Raw genomic sequence first — 17,434 nt, 5'->3', positions numbered from 1 at the left:
GTGTGTGTGAGTGGGAGCATAGTACTACCACAATTAAATTGAAATATAGGGTTGCTTCTTTGCTAAGTTATGTAACAACAGACACAACTACAAGACAGAAAATCACATGTCAGGAGAGGGAAAATCCTAAACAATGCTAGTAAGCTGAGGGAAAATTTTATAAAGTTGGCCAAATATCCCTTAACTATGCAGCTTCTAACACATTCCTAGAAAATGAGTTACAGACTGAACTAGGTCTATCTAGTTCAAAAGGCTTCATTGTTGTAATTTTGTTCATTCATTTTAAAATATACATTCCAGCCAATCCTCAATTGCTCATTTGAAGAAGAGCAGATGAGCAGCCATGCCTCTGCAGAATTTCCAAACATAGGGCAGGGAGACAGTGTGAATACTACTTATAGATAGGTATATACCTAAAAATTATGCCTTCTGACTTATTTTTGTATGATACCAGTCCAATGATAGGGGAAAGAAGCTGGCTATGCCAATTGACACCCGAAACTGGTAGAATTCTGCAAATTGGCAATAAATGAAAACAGAAATGAATGGGAATGAAAAGTTCACTGCCTTCTGTACTTAGTTTCTACTTTATTCCAATGCATCATGTTGCCTAACACTTGCTTATCCTATATAATAAAAGGCAAATATGCAAATCAACCAAATGGCAGAACCACTGGTCACTATGATGTGAATTGACCAGCATGGGGCAGACACTCAATGTAGGAGCTGCCCCTGGTAGTCAGTGCACTCACTCCCACAGGGGAGTGCTGCTCAGCCAGAAGCCGGGCTCATGGCTGGCGAGTGCAGCAGTGGTGGCGGGAGAGGCTCCACAGCTAAGGATGTCCAACTGACCGACTTGGCCTGCTCCCGCGGCGCTAAAGCCATCAGTCGGACATCCCCCAAGGGCTCCCAGACTGTGAGAGGGCACAGGATGGGCTGAGGGACCCCCCCCCCCAGTGTACGAATTTCATGCACCGGGCCTCTAGTATAATATATGAAGTTCAAGGCTGTAAAATGTATGTCAGGTTAGAAAACAGTAAGAACACCAAGGTCAGGGTTCTCATAAAGGTAAGAGTTGCTGTGGCTTTCTATCCCCAATTCATTCCCATCTCTATGTTATTTATCGGTGGAACAGAGTACCTACCAGTCATTATCCTTCCACACTTGACTGGAGGTTGGCATTTTTAAGGGATCTTTCATTTATGTATATTTATGTATGTTTACAAATATTAGACTGTCCACTGGTGATACTGAAGATTGATGTACTGATCTTGATTTTAAGATTATTGGCTGTAGAGTTATAACTGAAAAATTTTAAGTTTTTAGTGAAAAAGTATGTAAAGGCTGCTACATGACTTTATTTCTGTTGGTTTCCAAGAGTTGCTTGAAATATTTTTCTTTCAAAAGGATATTTTAATGGTGAGCTCTCAATCTCAAAAATTACCACTCTGAAGAGGTGGTAAAATTTTTGCTTTTTTCACACTGGAATTTGAAATTTAAAGTAAGATTTTTAAAATGTGCTATAATTGCAGAATTTTTATGAAATAAAAACGTTCAGTAACATAAGGATTCCAAATCTATATTTAAAGGATAATATGTTATCTCAGATGCCCTCAGATGCTTCCATTATGTCTCCTGGATGCAATGTGTTCTTTCAATCTTTTCTGAAAAGAAAATGTGTACTTATAGGATCATTAGGATAATTAACTTGAAATTGAGAAAAACTGTATGTAGCACTGTTGATCACTTGATACTGCCTACACTAAGTTGAGACCTATTGTTTTGAAAAATACATTTCACTAAAATGGCACAGATTGAAGAGTACATTATAAATTAAGTTAGAATTCCCTTAAATAGGTTCACTAAAAGTCTGTTTCACTATACCTCATTTTCATTAACTTTAGAAGAAGTAGTTTTCCAGAGTTAGCATCTCATGTAATATCTATACCATCTCTAAGACCATTGAATATGGATGATTTATTTCATAAGCCTGTCACATCAAGGATTTATTAGAGCTCAGTAAAAATATATATATATATGTTTGTGAATATACATTTTTGACCCAGTGCAAAATAATTGAAAATTAGCCCCTTATCTGTATGTAGGAACTTTTATGTTCAAAATTACCAGTCAAAACACTATGTATGAGTTCTCTTTCTCTTTGTCAAAGAATTTTGAGGGGAAAATGTTCTTAAAATAAATCAGGCAGGGATTCAATGGGGTGGGGTGTGTCTTGAATAAAGGATACATTGTGAAGACAGCATTTTTTTTTAAAGGATCCACTCTCAGAATCCCACATCTTACTTTGGGGAACATATTATTTTACAAGACTCCAGGAATTAAACAATATGTAAGAGTTTAAGTGTTCAGTTTACCAGATTATCCACCAGTCCTTGACTCCAAAATGCAAGGCCAGTGATAGTCACTAGAACACATTTTCTGTAAACCGAAAATCACTAGACAGGAAATACATTTTTCATAATAATTTCCTATAGTCATCTAGTTCCTTGTGCCCATTAAAAGTACATTTGAATATGACAGAGTTTCAGATAAAAACAATGAAACATCACGATGAGAGCTGAAATATGGCTTCATAGGAATCAGGGCTTCATTTAATTAGCTTTGATTATGTATGTGTCTTTTATTTTTGTAATAGTTCACATCACTGGCATGAACTCATGGGCCAAACTTTTCCAATTTTAGTTATTACCAAAATTTACAAACTTGACATAAAGATTACATTGTATTTACAAAGAACTTGGCACTTACAGAATAAATTATTCACTTTTTAATCCAGACTAGGGCCCCCATGGTTCAGGCAAAGGGGAAAGCCTGATGCCTTGTTATATAGTATGCTACATAGACAAGAATAAGTTTCCAGCTGGTAATTCCTCCACAGTGCTGTCCCTGTTGCTGCAAACAAGTACCTTTCATTTCTAATCCACGGAGAGTGTAGAGCAGGCATCAGTCCAGAGAGAGCAAAGGCTGCATGTTTTCTTCCTCATTTTTATCCATGCGCTTTAGGACTGTAGGGTCCACTACTGATTGGGATCTGGAAATGATAAAGCCAATGTTAGAGAGCTATCACCAAATAATCACATTCTCTTGTCTGTCTTTTCTCCATGATTGCTGCTCTCACTGAATCGGATTATCTCCCTTTTCATCAAGGGCTTTATAAGCTGAGAATGCTGCGCATGCAGAGAGAGAGACAGTTTCTGTGGGGTTTTTGCTTCCAAGGAAACAATCCCCTCTGGTCTCTAAATGGAATATTCAACAGCAAAGGATCCTAAATACACAATAATAGGCTTAAGTTCTTTTTAAAAATATATATTTTTATTGATTTCAGAGAGGAAGGGAGAGGGAAAGAGAGAGACAGACAGAGAGAGAGAAATATCAATAATAAGACAGAATTATTATTCAGCTGCCTCCTGTATTCTCCCCACTGGGGATTGAGCCCGCAACCCAGGCATGTGCCCTGACCAGGAATCAAACTGTGACCTCCTGGTTCATAGGTCAGTGCTCAACCTCTGAGCCACACTGGCTGGCCGAGCAATAAGCTTAAGTTCTTTGAGACGGGGACTTTCTACTGTAAGACAGATGTACTAGTATTCCAAATGGGAAATTATTACAGTAAAATTATTGTTATGAGACCTAAACTAAAAATGATAGGAGCCTTGAATCCTGTCTTAAAGAGTTCTTCGAAACACATTCAACTTAAATGTGCATGTTTGAACCAACACGTTTTATTTTTCATGATCACATTAGGAAAAAAGTCAAAATTTGAATGTGAGTTTTGTTCAGTTTCCCACTAGACTATTGGAATAAAATCAATCTTATTCTTGAAATTTTGTGAAATGTTTTAAGACTTTTAAAAAGTTAAAACCCCGGAGGCTTGGTGAAAATGACGAAGGGATTAGGAAGTACAAACTGGCAATTAGAACAGAGTCACAGGGATGGGATGTAAAGTACAACATTGAAAATATAGTCAATATATAGTCAATAATAGTCAATATATAGTCAATATATGTGGTGTCGGGTGGGTGCAACACTTATCGGGGGGATTGCTTTGTAAGTTATACAAGTGTCTAACTTGCTTATATAGTACATAAAGCATTTAAATTTTTTAAAATTTAAGTTAAAACTCCTCTTGTCTAGGCAGCAGCTCTTTATGGCTAGCAAAGCAAATACTTTGAAAACCCCTTCCACAGGCCTTTGATAGCAGGTGGGGATTATATATTAGGAAACAACATAAAACGGGCAAGGAGGAGAGTTAATGAGACATGCTACGGTTGGGGCAGGAAGCTGCCATCGTAATAGCTCCAGCATTAAGGAAGCAGCTGCCCTTTTACAATTCTCCGCGGTAATGAATTTTCCCCCTGCTGCTGCATTCCAGCAATTGGCTATTGCCATGCCTCTTAGCAGACCTCATTAACTTTCAAACAGAACGACTATAAGCTAAACTACAACTGCACATGCTAATGAAAAAGAAAAGCAATGGAACTAATTATCAAAGCAAAAATAATTACAGGATTAGCTGATAAAGTCAGTCCTCCACTTAAATAAACTTAAATTCCTTTCTAAAGAGAGAATGAAAGGAAGGTGGGAATAATAACACAGGGAGGTTTTAGTTCATAATTCATTTTTACTGTTTTATCTCAATGCTAGGCATTAGATGCCTATGTCAGAAAGGAAACTGACCGAAGTTGAATGTGTGTCTATGGGGAGAGCAGGATAGAAGGGGACCCAGAAGGAGGGAGGGTAACAATAATAATTTATCTTGGAAAAAGTACAATGAAATACATTTTAATATTTAGCAATCAGACCTTTAACACTTTTTTTCTTAGACAACTAAAAAATTGGTTTCCCAAGATTACTGCACTAAAGTATTAGCTTGATACTGGTACCCACTGCACTATATATTCCATGAGCAGGGACCTTATCAGTGTCTCTCCTGATGCAAACACAATGTGTTCCACAGGCTGTTACACAGTAGGATCTCAAGGTTTTAACTTCTACTCAATAAATAGTTTCCATACTGAAAAAATTCAGTATTAAGCATTCAAAATGAATAGCAATTTATCCTGTAGAGAAATTCTTAACAGAAAATGTATTTTTAAATTCTCATAAAGTGAAGTCTATTGTTTAAATGTTGAGGTCTAGCTAATAACATTCAAGGAGTACACACCAAAGCTCTTCAGACAGTGCAAAGGACACAACTTAAGCATTTGCCAAAATGTTTTGTGAAAACACACATCACACACACACACACACAATCTTTTAAATCTTTATGGTCCTTGCCTATTTTTTAAAAAATATTAGAGGATATGGTGACTTTAATAATATTTGAAATTATAGTGGGCTATACCATCTGGGATTAAGCTCCTAGCTTCCTTTCATCATGCACTACAGATGTAAGAATGGCCCCACGTGTGAAACTATTCCTTAATAAAACAAGCCAGGCAGAAACCATTTCCGATTCAGATGATTAAGATTTTGGGAGTGTTTAATTGCCACAAATGTACTGTTATTTTAATCCAACAAAATTGCTATTGTTATTGTAGTTCTTTTATACAAAACAAAGGGTTATTTGTGCAGGATCATCACAGTTAATGAATTGGTCTGTTTCAGCTGCAATAGAGGGCGTTGTCCATCACGAAGTCATAGGACATCTCAACAGTCTCAACACAGCCTCTACTGTCTTTGCCATAACTTTTATTTTTCACTAAAACAAATAATTTAAATTTAATTATCCAGGTATCACTCATTCATTTATTATGCATCTACTATAGCAATATTATACTATACCTTAGTGTTTAAGAGGCTAGATTTTGAACAGAAGGGATTCCAGTTCTGCTATTTGCTATCTCTGTGACTGTGGGAAAGCTACTTAAACTTCTTAAAAGTTTGTTCTCTTACCTATTAAATGGGGGACATAGCACCTACATCATACAGATGTATTGAGGATCAAATGCAATAATTCATGCGTAAACCCCAGCACAAATACTGGCAGACAGCATATGGTAGCAGTCAAGGAAATGACGTATGGAATACTATTACCTGTGTTCCCATATTAGCATCACTACTTTGTAGCTATGTGACATGGGGAAGTTACTTGCCTTCTCTGTATTGGGTCTCCTCATTAATAAGTTTGGACTACTACTACCTAGTTGTTTAGAGAAGCAAAGGAGTCAATATATATATTAAAAAAACATTAGTTAGGTTTTGGCATGTAATAGCAATAGATGTTAAATATTATTCAATAAAACTGAAAGTCATGTTTGCATAACAGTATTGTTGCTCACTGAAATTGTTATGTGCCAGGCACTATCCTAGGTATTAGAGATATGAGGTCAAAGACACTTGCCCAGTTTAAGGCACCCACAATCTACTGAACTTTGTGTCTTTTCACATGACTATACTATTCCTCCACAATTTTACACAGGGGGACAAGTCTTCTTCCTACACACCTAGCTAAATTCACTCCACGGAAGAATTATCTACAACTCTTTGGTGAAGGAATGATTTTTCTTTCCCTCTCTGAGTATGACATAAATCTGAAAAAGAAAATAGAGAAGTGTGGAACTGACATTTCCTGAGATGGAGGAGAAGAGAGTCAAGTAAAATAACTTTCTTCATCTCATTCTTTCAGAAGTTTTCAAATAGAACAATAAGAGCTTCCTATGATACAACGCCTATACCAAACAACGCATGTCTAAAAAACATAAGCAGCCCACATCAGAAGCAAGAAACTCCAGGGCTGGGAGGTCGATGTGCTGTGAGCCAAGTGTGCAGGGAACAAAATGGCCTAATTAATTGGAGAAAAAAAAATCAGGATCCATAAAGACTTCAAAAGGTGGATAGACTGAGCCAAATCTAACAAGATGGTATAATCGATTAAAGTAATGTGCTTGGAGGAAAAAGCTATACTTAGAAATAGAGAATTATGAGAATTTGGAAAGAGACTTACTAGTTTTAGGCAGTACAATATGAGTCGGCAGTGTGCTCTGGCTTCCTGAACAAAACAACAACAGAAACAAAGGAGGCCAATGAAGTCCACACTGCAAAGCCAGAATTCTGAAACCTCAGTGCAAGTAGTAACCGTGTCAGATGCTACCTGTTCAGTTCTCAACATGGCACTTAAAAGGGGCCACGGACAGACAGGAGAGGACGCCTTCATTATCAGCCTGTACCTAGTGAGCACCCGTGTGCCAGGCCCTACTCCCGGTACTGGGGACGCAGAAGAGAACAGGGTAGACAAAAACACTGAAGTCTCCATGAAGCTTACACTGGGGGGTTGGGTATAAAATTCAATAAAATAAGGCACTTCACGGACTGGTACATGCTATGGGGAAAAAAAATAAAGGAGGTGACTAGAATGAGGAAGAAGTAGAACTGCTTAGGACCTGGTGATTGAGAAAGATCAAAAGACCTCTTCAGCAGATGACCTTTGACTGGGCCAGCCATTGGACAATGTAGGAAAAGAGCATTCCAACCAGAGGTGACAAGTATAAAGACCCTTTGATAGGAATAAGAGGCAGAGGCTGAAGGAGGATAAAAAAAGGACATTGTGTCTGAAAGGTAGGAGAGGAAAGAAAAGGTAAACGAACAGAAAAGAGAGGTAGGCAGGATCAGATCATGTAGCACCATGTCAGCCCCAATATGGAGTTGATTTTATATTGTATAATCAGCAGACATTAAAAAGTTAAAGCAGAGAAGTGAAATGCTCTGATTTTGAGCAGAGTACAGCTAAGGTCTTGGATGTAATCGAGAGAAATGTGCTCAGAGGAGAGGATTACGTTAGTTAATATTTCTTTAAGTCATGGAAAGAAAAGCATAAAGAAATGAGCATTGCTAGTTGACCAAAGAAACGACCTATGTCAGTTGTCTTTGAATCTTTATATAGCTCAGTTCTACAGTGAGGGTTCTCTGTGTCACGTTGTCATGGGAGGGAAGACAAAGTTCATGTCAACAACATAGAAGACTTTACACCTCATGGATTGGAACCCCTGTTTCACTGCATATAGACTATGTAACTTTGGAGATACAATTACAATATGTGTTTGACAGGGTTGCAGTGAGGATCAAACGAATGTTACCAAAAAAAATCACCTAGTAAGGGCCTAATTCATGAGAAGTATATAGTAAACAGTAGATTGCAACAACTAATATTAAGATTATTATTTTAGCCCAGCCAGCGTGGTTCGGTGGTTGAGTGTCGACCTATGAACCAAGAGGTCATTATTTGATTTCCGGTCAGGGCACATGTCCAGGTTGTGGGCTCGATCCCCAGTAGGGGGTGTGTAGGAGGCAGTCAATCAGTGATTCTCCCTCGTCACTGATGTTTCTCTCTCTCCCTTTCTCTCTGAAATTAATAAAAATGTATATTTAAAAAAGATTATCTTATAAGAAGAAACCAGACATTTTGAGCAATGGCTTTTAAATATTTTTATTTTAGAAAGCTTTTTGGAGAATTTAATGAAATATATACCTTAAAAATGTACTATATATGTATTCACACCTTTTCATACACAGCTTTGAAGACAACTTTTAGTACTTAAACCCCTTCAAGAGCCCATCTGTGAACCCCACATAGAACTCAAATTAAGAACTCCTGTTTTGAGAAAAGGGAGTTGAGAAGCCTACACTTGGTTTAAACATAAGCTTTATGCTTAGTGGAGAAATTAAAGCAGGAGATGTCATTGGCCTTTTCATTCCCTCCAAGGAGAGGCAGAGCAGCCTAGGGAGAGGAAGACATCACACACACACACACACACACACACACACACCCCTACAGTAGTAACAGCAAAAAAAGAGACCAGCTCAGAGAACAGAAATGTCACTGCATGAGTCAGAGCAATGACAGAAGGACCATAAGGCTTTCATCAGGGAAGGATGCAAGACAGTGTTTGGGATGACATGTAAGATGCTCTTGGGTCCTGCCTGAGCTAGGTGAGGAGAGACTTGTAAGAGCTGTGGTTCCTTTTTTTCTATGATGGGAAATGAACTAATAATCAATAATACTTGTTACATTTTTCACATGAACCCTGGGCTGGTGTGGCCTGGGGAAACCTGGGAATTAGATACCTTCTATGTGCTACAGAATGCAAACTCAGTTATACATCTGTGCATCTCTGGCAACTCCTCCACCCTCCATTGCTGGATGTACATTTTATCCACATTGGATCCAAAACACCTAGGAACATGCCTATTACAGATCATGTGTTCAATATATATGTATTGATTGAAAGAAAATAGTCATGGGAATACTGTGAGAGTCACAGCAGGGAGTCTGATTCAACAGTGAATTTTATAAAGATTAAAGCTGTAAGGAAGTAGAATGTTTTGCCCCAGGAATGGCTAGACCTTTGAACAGAAACCTGACATAAATATTGTAAAGAGAACATAGCTTTGAATATTAGTGTTTGAAGGGTGTGTGTGTGTGTGTGTGTGTGTGTGTGTGTGTGTGTGTGTGTGTGTGTTTGCTATGGATCCCTTTCTTCAAATGAAATCTTACACAGAAGTCTAATAAACTGCTTAGAAAAAAGGAGTCATTTTCATTGCAGTGGAGATGGGCACCATCCCCGCCCCACCTGCCTGGCCTGAGAAACCCAACCAGAACCCTGAAGTGCAATTTGAAAAATCACTGGATTTGGTGACTTCTTAGGGCCTTGCTAGGTTGTCTGTGAATCTTCAACACTGAGTTCAGGTTAGCTCAAACGACTATCTTTGACTCAAAATTCCTAGACATCCAATCATGGGGGCATAAAATGCTTTAAAATCTCACCAAATATTGCCTTCAAAAATATAAAACCTGGAGTTAGACCTGGGCTGCCTCTGCCCTGACCCTAGCCAACTTCCCAGGTACCTCCCGCATACCTCTTCATGGACTTGGGGGAGAGCTCCTTTTCTACTTCTTTCACAGGCATGCTGTAGGAATCCACGTTGTATTCACTGTCATCGTCATACTCGTGGTCGAGCAGTGTTCTTGCCCATGTTCCCATGTCATATGGGGGCAGCATTCCTCCAAACTCAGAGGGCAGGATCTCAGGATGAATTAGTTGGTGTAGACTATTTAGGTTGTTACCATGCAAAAATATCTACAAATACAAGAAGAGAGGTGGGGAAAACACACAGAGGAGAATCAATATTACCCAAATGCTATGGGGAGGGAGTTACAATGGCAAGAGCAGAAGCAAGAGTTTTCTATGCCCATTAAAATATTTAAGCCCCTTACCCACTCTGTGAAACAGGCAGGCTGGTACTGTCATCCTCGTATTTCATATAAAAATTCTGAGGTTAGGGAACTTTAAGTAGCTTCTAGAAGGTCTGCTAGTTATTGGGTTAAAGATCTGGAACCAGAATTTGGTTTTCTGCTTCATAGCCAGGTTCATTAGAAGAATCTAATGTGCATGTTGATCTGTACATCATTCCGATGTTAGTTGTGCAAAGCTGATGATGTGCATAATGAATGCTATTAAAACAGATTCTTCTCAGAAGGGACTCATCAACTGCAAAGCCCATCCAAGTTATTGAGCCCCAAAGCTGTCACTGGTATGGCCTTCTCTTTATCATCCGTAAAATGAGAACACTGTAACCACTAAATTACCACTTTGTAATGCAAAGTATGTGATGTAAATAAAAGTAGATTAGCATCATCATAATGAAAGGTTAAGCGAAGGTTCATGTCCTAAAGGACTTATGTTCTATAGTGTTTTCACCATCTTCTCTACTCCAGATTTCCATGTTTACTGTTCAAATAGAAAATGAAGTAATGGATTCAAAATGTAAAGCTGTATGCATATATTAATTATGGATAATATTGTCTACATAGAGCTTTTTTTTTGTTAAACTGAAAAATTATTCAAGCTACAGACTCAAGATCTGTTTCCCCATAAATTGCTACCTCTTTTCTTTCATTCCAATCTCAAAACTGCAAATCAGTCTTCTCAGATAAAGCATTGTCATCTCATGTAAAGTTATATAATATTTATTTAAGAAGTATAATTTATAAATGACAGAAATGATTTCATACTTCAGGTTCAAGATGAATAAGCTAACACATTTGTCTTTGTTTTTCATACTTTCAGAATCTATTGAAGTTAATATGTAGGAAAACAAAGAAAGACTAGTCTATAATATCAACTAAAATAAAAGGATGGGTGTCACCAATCAACAAGTGATTTCAATAGTGAAAGCAGATGAGAGCAAGTCACTGGCCAAAATAGGCAGAAAAAACAGCTGCCTGGAATATGTGATGCGGGACCTACAGAGGTGGAAGATGTCATCTGTCCCAAAGTACATCAAATTAATTGCAAACTTTATACTTTCCCACTCCTATTTGCAGAGCACAACAGCCCAGGAAACACACACACACACACACACACATACACACACACACACACACACACACTGCTAGGTTCTTCTCATAGGAAATTGAAGGAATTTTTCCTTGGAAAGTTAAGCTCTAGCATCTGAAACCCTTATTTTATTAGGTATATAACCTTTAGTTTATCAGATGCATTACTTCATGTAAGAAACCTTCTCTTTCAAGTCATGCAAGACGTATGGTAAGAAATCCTTGGGGAAATCAATGTAATCCAGCACACTACTTCCTCCCTTTTCACTAACACTCTGTTACCTCCTCTCTCAACACCACTTTCAGCTTTGGCCCTGTTTCCTCTTTCACTGAAAAAAATAGGGCAACCAGATGATACCCACCCACCAGCATCTGTGCCCATATGCTTTGCCGTTGTTCCTAGTACAATGAAGGATAAACTTTACAAAGGCCAACTTCTCCACCTGTGTACTAGAATTCATCCTTTCTCTTCTACTCAATTATACTTCCTAAGCAATTCTGTCTCTCTCACATCATCAAATTTCCTCACTCTGCTGGCTCTTTCCCATCAGAGAACAAGCATGCCAACTCTTCTATTCCCCTATCTATACAGATACATAAAACTCTCTTGGACCTACTTCAGCCTCCAGTTATTATCCTATTTCTCTCCTTCGTTTATTGCAGAACATATAAAAAAAATTGTCTATATTTATTGTTCAAATATTCTCTCATTTTCCCTGAATTCAATGAAAATAGATTTTGCCTTCCAACACAGTAAATTGCTCTTGTCAAGATTCTTTTCACTGCAAAATTCATTGTCCAATTCTCAGGCCTTATTTTCCTTGAACTCTCAGCACTGGGTATAGTAGATGACGCTCCTCATGAAAACATTTGTACTCAGGATCTTTTGATTTTCTCCTACATCGATCAATGTTTTTTTCAGTCTCTTCTGCTGATTCTTCCTCAATTACCCCCACATCTTAATGCCAGAGAGCCCCAGGGTGCCATTCTTGAATTTATTCTCTTCTCTAACTATACTCACTCCTTGGTGATTTTATTCACTCTCATGGCTTTAAATATTGTCCACACACGGAAAGTCCATATGTTAAATCCAGACCTCCAACTTTTATTTTATTTTCTTAACCTGTGGCATTAAAGAAAATGTGCTAGGTGACTGAAGCGGAAAGGAGGGTGGAATACTTTTGAAATTTAACAAGGAAGAGAAGAGTGAGTCCACCATATATTCGTCAGAACTAGAAGTGAAAGCTGTCTGCTGTCAGCTCTTGGGGAGGGGCAAGGCCACAGCCATGGACTAGCTGAAGAGTGCACTCAGGTAGTGGGCGGAAGCCTAGCCATTGGCTGCCAGCTCCAGCAAAGATGCTCTTTTTTCCGGGAGCATCTTGAGAGCAGAAGGAGGCCTTCAGTCAAGAAACTAATACTGACTCAAACAGTGAAGATGTCCGAAGTTGTCATGACAGCTAAGAAGTTTGGTTCTGCATGAAACATTCCTGGTATTGCAGAGAGTTTGAAAAGGGACCCCCTATAACACCTAAGGTGGGTGGTGATTCCTTCCCATCATCAATAGAGTATGTTGGAGACTCAAAGTCTCTTAATTTAATTTAAGAAAATGAAGAACCAGGTGTTTGTGCACTGGTGGGGGGGCATCTGAAGTATAAGGTGTGTCAGTAATATTGTGATGTTGAATTAGTTGGAGCACTAGCAAGGAATTATAATCGTTTTGCATTGCACATTGATGACACAAATAAAAATCAAAGGTGCTTGAACCTATAATTACTTTCTCATATGAAAAATTCCAAGTCATGGACAGTTTTAATTAAAATGCTGAAGTTCAGATATTTCACTTCCATGTGGAATAATGCTAGAAATGCACCTGTACAGGCATTGTTGGAATTGTCAGATTCAATCTAATAACCTCAAAACCTGAAGCTTTCTTGGTTTTCTAGACATGATCCTCTTCAGTCCTTTTCAACAGAACAGAGTCATGTTAAGATCATATCAGAACAACCACCCCTATACTCAAAGTCTTCCAATTCCTTCTCATTTCACTCTGACTGAAAGTCTGGATCCTTGCAGCAGTGTCCAAGGCCCGATATGACCCAGCACACCATAATCCCTCCTACCCAGTCCTCCGCTTCCCTTTCCTCCCAAAATAGTTCATTATGCTCCAGCCCTCCCGGCCTCCTCGCTGTTTGTTATATACACCAGGAGTATCTCTACCTAAGGACCTTTGTATTTGCTATTCCTTCTACCTGGAACAGCATTCTGGGCAAACCCACACATTCAACTCTACTACATCCTAGCAGTGATTTAGAGCAACTTGCTTACCCATCTAGCCTAGTTTTTTCTCTATAAAAGGAGAAAACAATAAGCCTTGCTTTGAGAATTAAATGAGTTAACTTATGTAAGGAATTTAGAGCAACCTGTGGCAGAGTGACTGCCACAAAAGCCTTCACTAGTATAATTTGCACTGGAAGCTCCAGCAGGTGTTTGGGATCACCTGATTATCCTTTCATAACATTTGCAAGTGTTATTTGTGAGACCCATCACTCCATTTTTCTAAATTCTAAAATGTAAATTAATCTGAGACTCAGTGGTAGAAACAATTCCCAATATGCATTATAATTGTTACTGAATTCCTCCTCCTAAACTACTGAGATGTTTTCAACAAATTCATAAACAGAAAATATCACTGACGTTTGATCCAAACGTATATTTAACAACTTTTTCTCATTCCCACTCCTATGACACTGAAGTCACTGAAGTGCCTTTTCGTTCACCAAGGAACATGGAAAATTATCTTCCCTGTGGATTTAGAGCTATATTTTATTATGGAAATAATCATCTGAAAGTTGGTCACAGCACAATGGTAAAAATAGCTCTAACTATGGAGCTATTTTGATTCAAATATTGCTGTACCACTTCACAGCTGTATAAATGACTAAGCTAGTTACTTCTCCAGCCTAAGACTTACTTTCCTCTGCTCTGAAATAGGACATAATGCTTACTAAGCTTACTTTCAGAGGTATTTGGAGGATAAAATAAAATAATGTCCATTAAAATGTATTTTTAAAATCAACATTATTAATTAAGTAGAGGCCCAGTACATGGATTTGTGCACTGGTGGGGGGCGTGGCCTGCAGGTATCAGCCCTCTGTCGGAGTGCCACTCATCCCAGTCAGCCAAGTGGCGCCCCCACTGTGGGAGTGCACTGACCACCGGGGGGCAGCTCCTGCATTGAGCGCCTGCCCACTGGTGGTCAGTGTGCATCATAACGACTGGTCAACCAGTCGTTCTGGTCATTCCGCTGTTGGGTCGCTGGGCTTTTATATGTATAGAAGACTAGAGGCCCAGTGCATGAATTCATGCACGGGGGGGGGGGCGGGAGGGACTGGCTGGGGGAGGGGCCATGGGCAGTTGGCCGGCCCCGTCCCCTGGTCAAACTCCTGGTCAAGGGGACAATTTGCATATTAGCCTTTTATTATATAGGACAATAAAATGTGTTCAGCGTTTACCATGTGCAATGCACCATGCTAAATGCTTCCTATAATTATCTCATTCTCAGAAAAATAATTTTGTTGTATGTACTTTCAATATCCTCATTATTAGATGAAACCAAATCTAAGAACTCAAGTAACTTGTAATTTAAAGGGATATTAGAAATTTGTAGAAATATTCTTTCTGAAGTGTGTGATTGATCGTGACAATTACCGCAAAATCATATTAACTACCACAAAATTCACTATATGCAATGCAATATATATTGTGAAATAACTAACTCCACTTATCAATTTATAAAATTATAGCTTTTGTCTAGGCCTACTTGATATTAACTATACCAATAACTATATAGTAACATGGCTTTTTTTTCTTTACTTTTAAACTGAGGCATTAATATATAATGAATGTGCTAAAATGCTCTCCAAATTTGTGGAAAAATAGGAGAGCTGGTTTGAAATATTTCTCTCACAGATAAACTGTTCAAAATTAATCACATGACTTTGAGAATTATAAAATGTCTTGTACAGTGGGGCCTTGACTTACGAGTTTAATTCGTTCCGTGACGGAGCTCGTAACTCAAATTACTCATATGTCAAATCAAAAAGTGAACGAGTGAGACACGTGGTGCTGGGCTGATGTTGTGGCATTCACGGTGACATTCGCTGCGCCAACTAGTGGTGGGGTATCGGAAGCTGGCTCATAACCCGAATTTTAGCTCACAACTCAAAGCAAAAAATCGGCCGAGAGACGGCTGTTATCTCCAAAAACTCGTTAGTCGGGACACTCGCAAGTCAAGGCCCCACTGTATATTGAAGTTATATGCAATATACAAGCACATTTACGATACTATTATGTACACAGTGTGCAACATAACTCATTGAATGGAGCAGGTGAAATGATATAAAGACAGAAACAAATACCCTTTTCCGTGTCTTCTCCTTCAGGAAAGGCCGGATTACAGTATACAGGGCATGGATATACCACGGCTGGTTGACAAAATGAATTCCTCCGAATCGGGCTGGGAAACTGTCCTAGAGGAACATGAGGGAAAGAAAATCCAACATGCTTTAATATCTGGCGAAGGTTTGGGGAAGGTCATATGATAGACAAATTTTTACTCCACACACTTAAATGAGATTATCTGTAGTTAGGAGAAGAAGGGAAGATATTTGTCGCATTAAACACTAACTTTCATACAAAAACAGAAACAATTTGTAATAAGTCAAATTCTTTGCAAGAATAGATTATTGATAAGAACTTCAGCATGTTTAAGACTGTCATATATTAAGCCTGAAAACTGCCAACAGCCATTATAGGTCAAGAAACATAAATAAAAGACATTAGAAATTTGTCAAATAATGAACTTATGATAGATAAGTGTTTCAATTAAATTATTATATTTATATTAAAGTGCATTTAAATTAAAATGGTTTATTACATTTCACTGCAGTCATCTGTAATGTGAACACTGTCAGATATCAAAACTCATTTTATTCTCTTTCTCTTATCAACTTTATAATACACATTCTCCTTTCCTTATTTCAACCGTTAACAAAAGGAAATGCACTTAAGCAAAATAAACACCTAGAATTGTAGTGTAAGGAATTTGGAGATGGATTCTGCCAGATTAAATAAAAATCAAAACCCTCTGAGCTTGCCTCATAGTTGGAAATGGGGCTCTCATAAGGCCAGCCTCTGCTTTGGCAAGAACTCACCCAGGTAAGGTTTGCACCTGAAGTCCCAAAGCCATTCCACAACGGGAAGGGATAAGTGAATTAACTGCAATATTTGACAGTGCTATGGATTCCACATAAACAGACCTGATTCTTGCTACTAGTTCAGAACGCCACACTGAATTGACTATTGATGTCTATTTTTAATAAAACTATACCACTACAAATGTCTCCCAAGTGACATCATCGTAATTGGCATTCTTCTGGATTCTCCTTATAGCATTAACAGAAACAAAAGTAAAGAAACTGAAACAATTGAACATATATTTTGTAAAATTAAATGCTCCTTGAACAAGATTCAAAAGATTAAAAAACATGCATAATATAACCCCATTAATATATGTTGTTTGAGGGGACACTTATGAGCATTAGTAATTAATTAGTGTTTTGCATACTGATTTTTCAGAGCCCATGAGCATTTTTGCAAACTAATCTCTGTCTCTGAGAATAACACACTATAAAAAACCCACATTATTTCAAACAATAAATAAATTAGAATAGCTAAAAGTAAAATGTGATTCCTTTTATGTCAATGTCATTACTTCTTTCATAAATATGTAGTTTCATTCATCAAGAGGTTATTATAATGGAAATGAATGAATCATGAAGAAATGCAAACAAGTATGTTTCAAACTTATGACACTTTTATATATAAGAAGATAACTAATGTATGTAAAATACAAAGAATGCCAAGATAAACACCCACGTGCCCTCCGCTCAGCAAATCATTGGTAACCTTGAAGTTCACTGTGTTCATAGTCTTTCACCCTCCCCCACATTTTTAAATTCCCCATTAGATTTCAAATATAAGAATTTCCCTGGCTTACATTTTATAAATATTATAAAA

At 38.0% G+C, this 17,434-nt stretch overlaps 1 protein-coding gene across 1 annotated transcript in view; it reads right to left on the bottom strand.

The window, feature by feature from the left end:
• Positions 1 to 838: 838 nt before the first annotated feature.
• Positions 839 to 17,434, bottom strand: part of CLVS2 (clavesin 2) — a 61,116-nt gene continuing 44,520 nt past the window's right edge. Inside the window, exons 4-6 of the mRNA XM_059700225.1 lie at positions 15,775 to 15,885; positions 9,877 to 10,097; positions 839 to 3,052 (exon numbers count right to left, since the gene is read on the bottom strand). Coding sequence (XP_059556208.1) covers positions 2,965 to 3,052; positions 9,877 to 10,097; positions 15,775 to 15,885 — 420 coding nt within the window. The 3' untranslated portion in view covers positions 839 to 2,964. The remainder of the gene's footprint in view (positions 3,053 to 9,876; positions 10,098 to 15,774; positions 15,886 to 17,434) is intronic.

Source organism: Myotis daubentonii, chromosome 6 (assembly GCF_963259705.1).
Source record: "Myotis daubentonii chromosome 6, mMyoDau2.1, whole genome shotgun sequence".
NCBI lineage: Eukaryota > Metazoa > Chordata > Mammalia > Chiroptera > Vespertilionidae > Myotis > Myotis daubentonii.
Note: the sequence above shows the minus strand (reverse complement) of the source record. Positions and strands in the feature narration are given on the sequence as shown.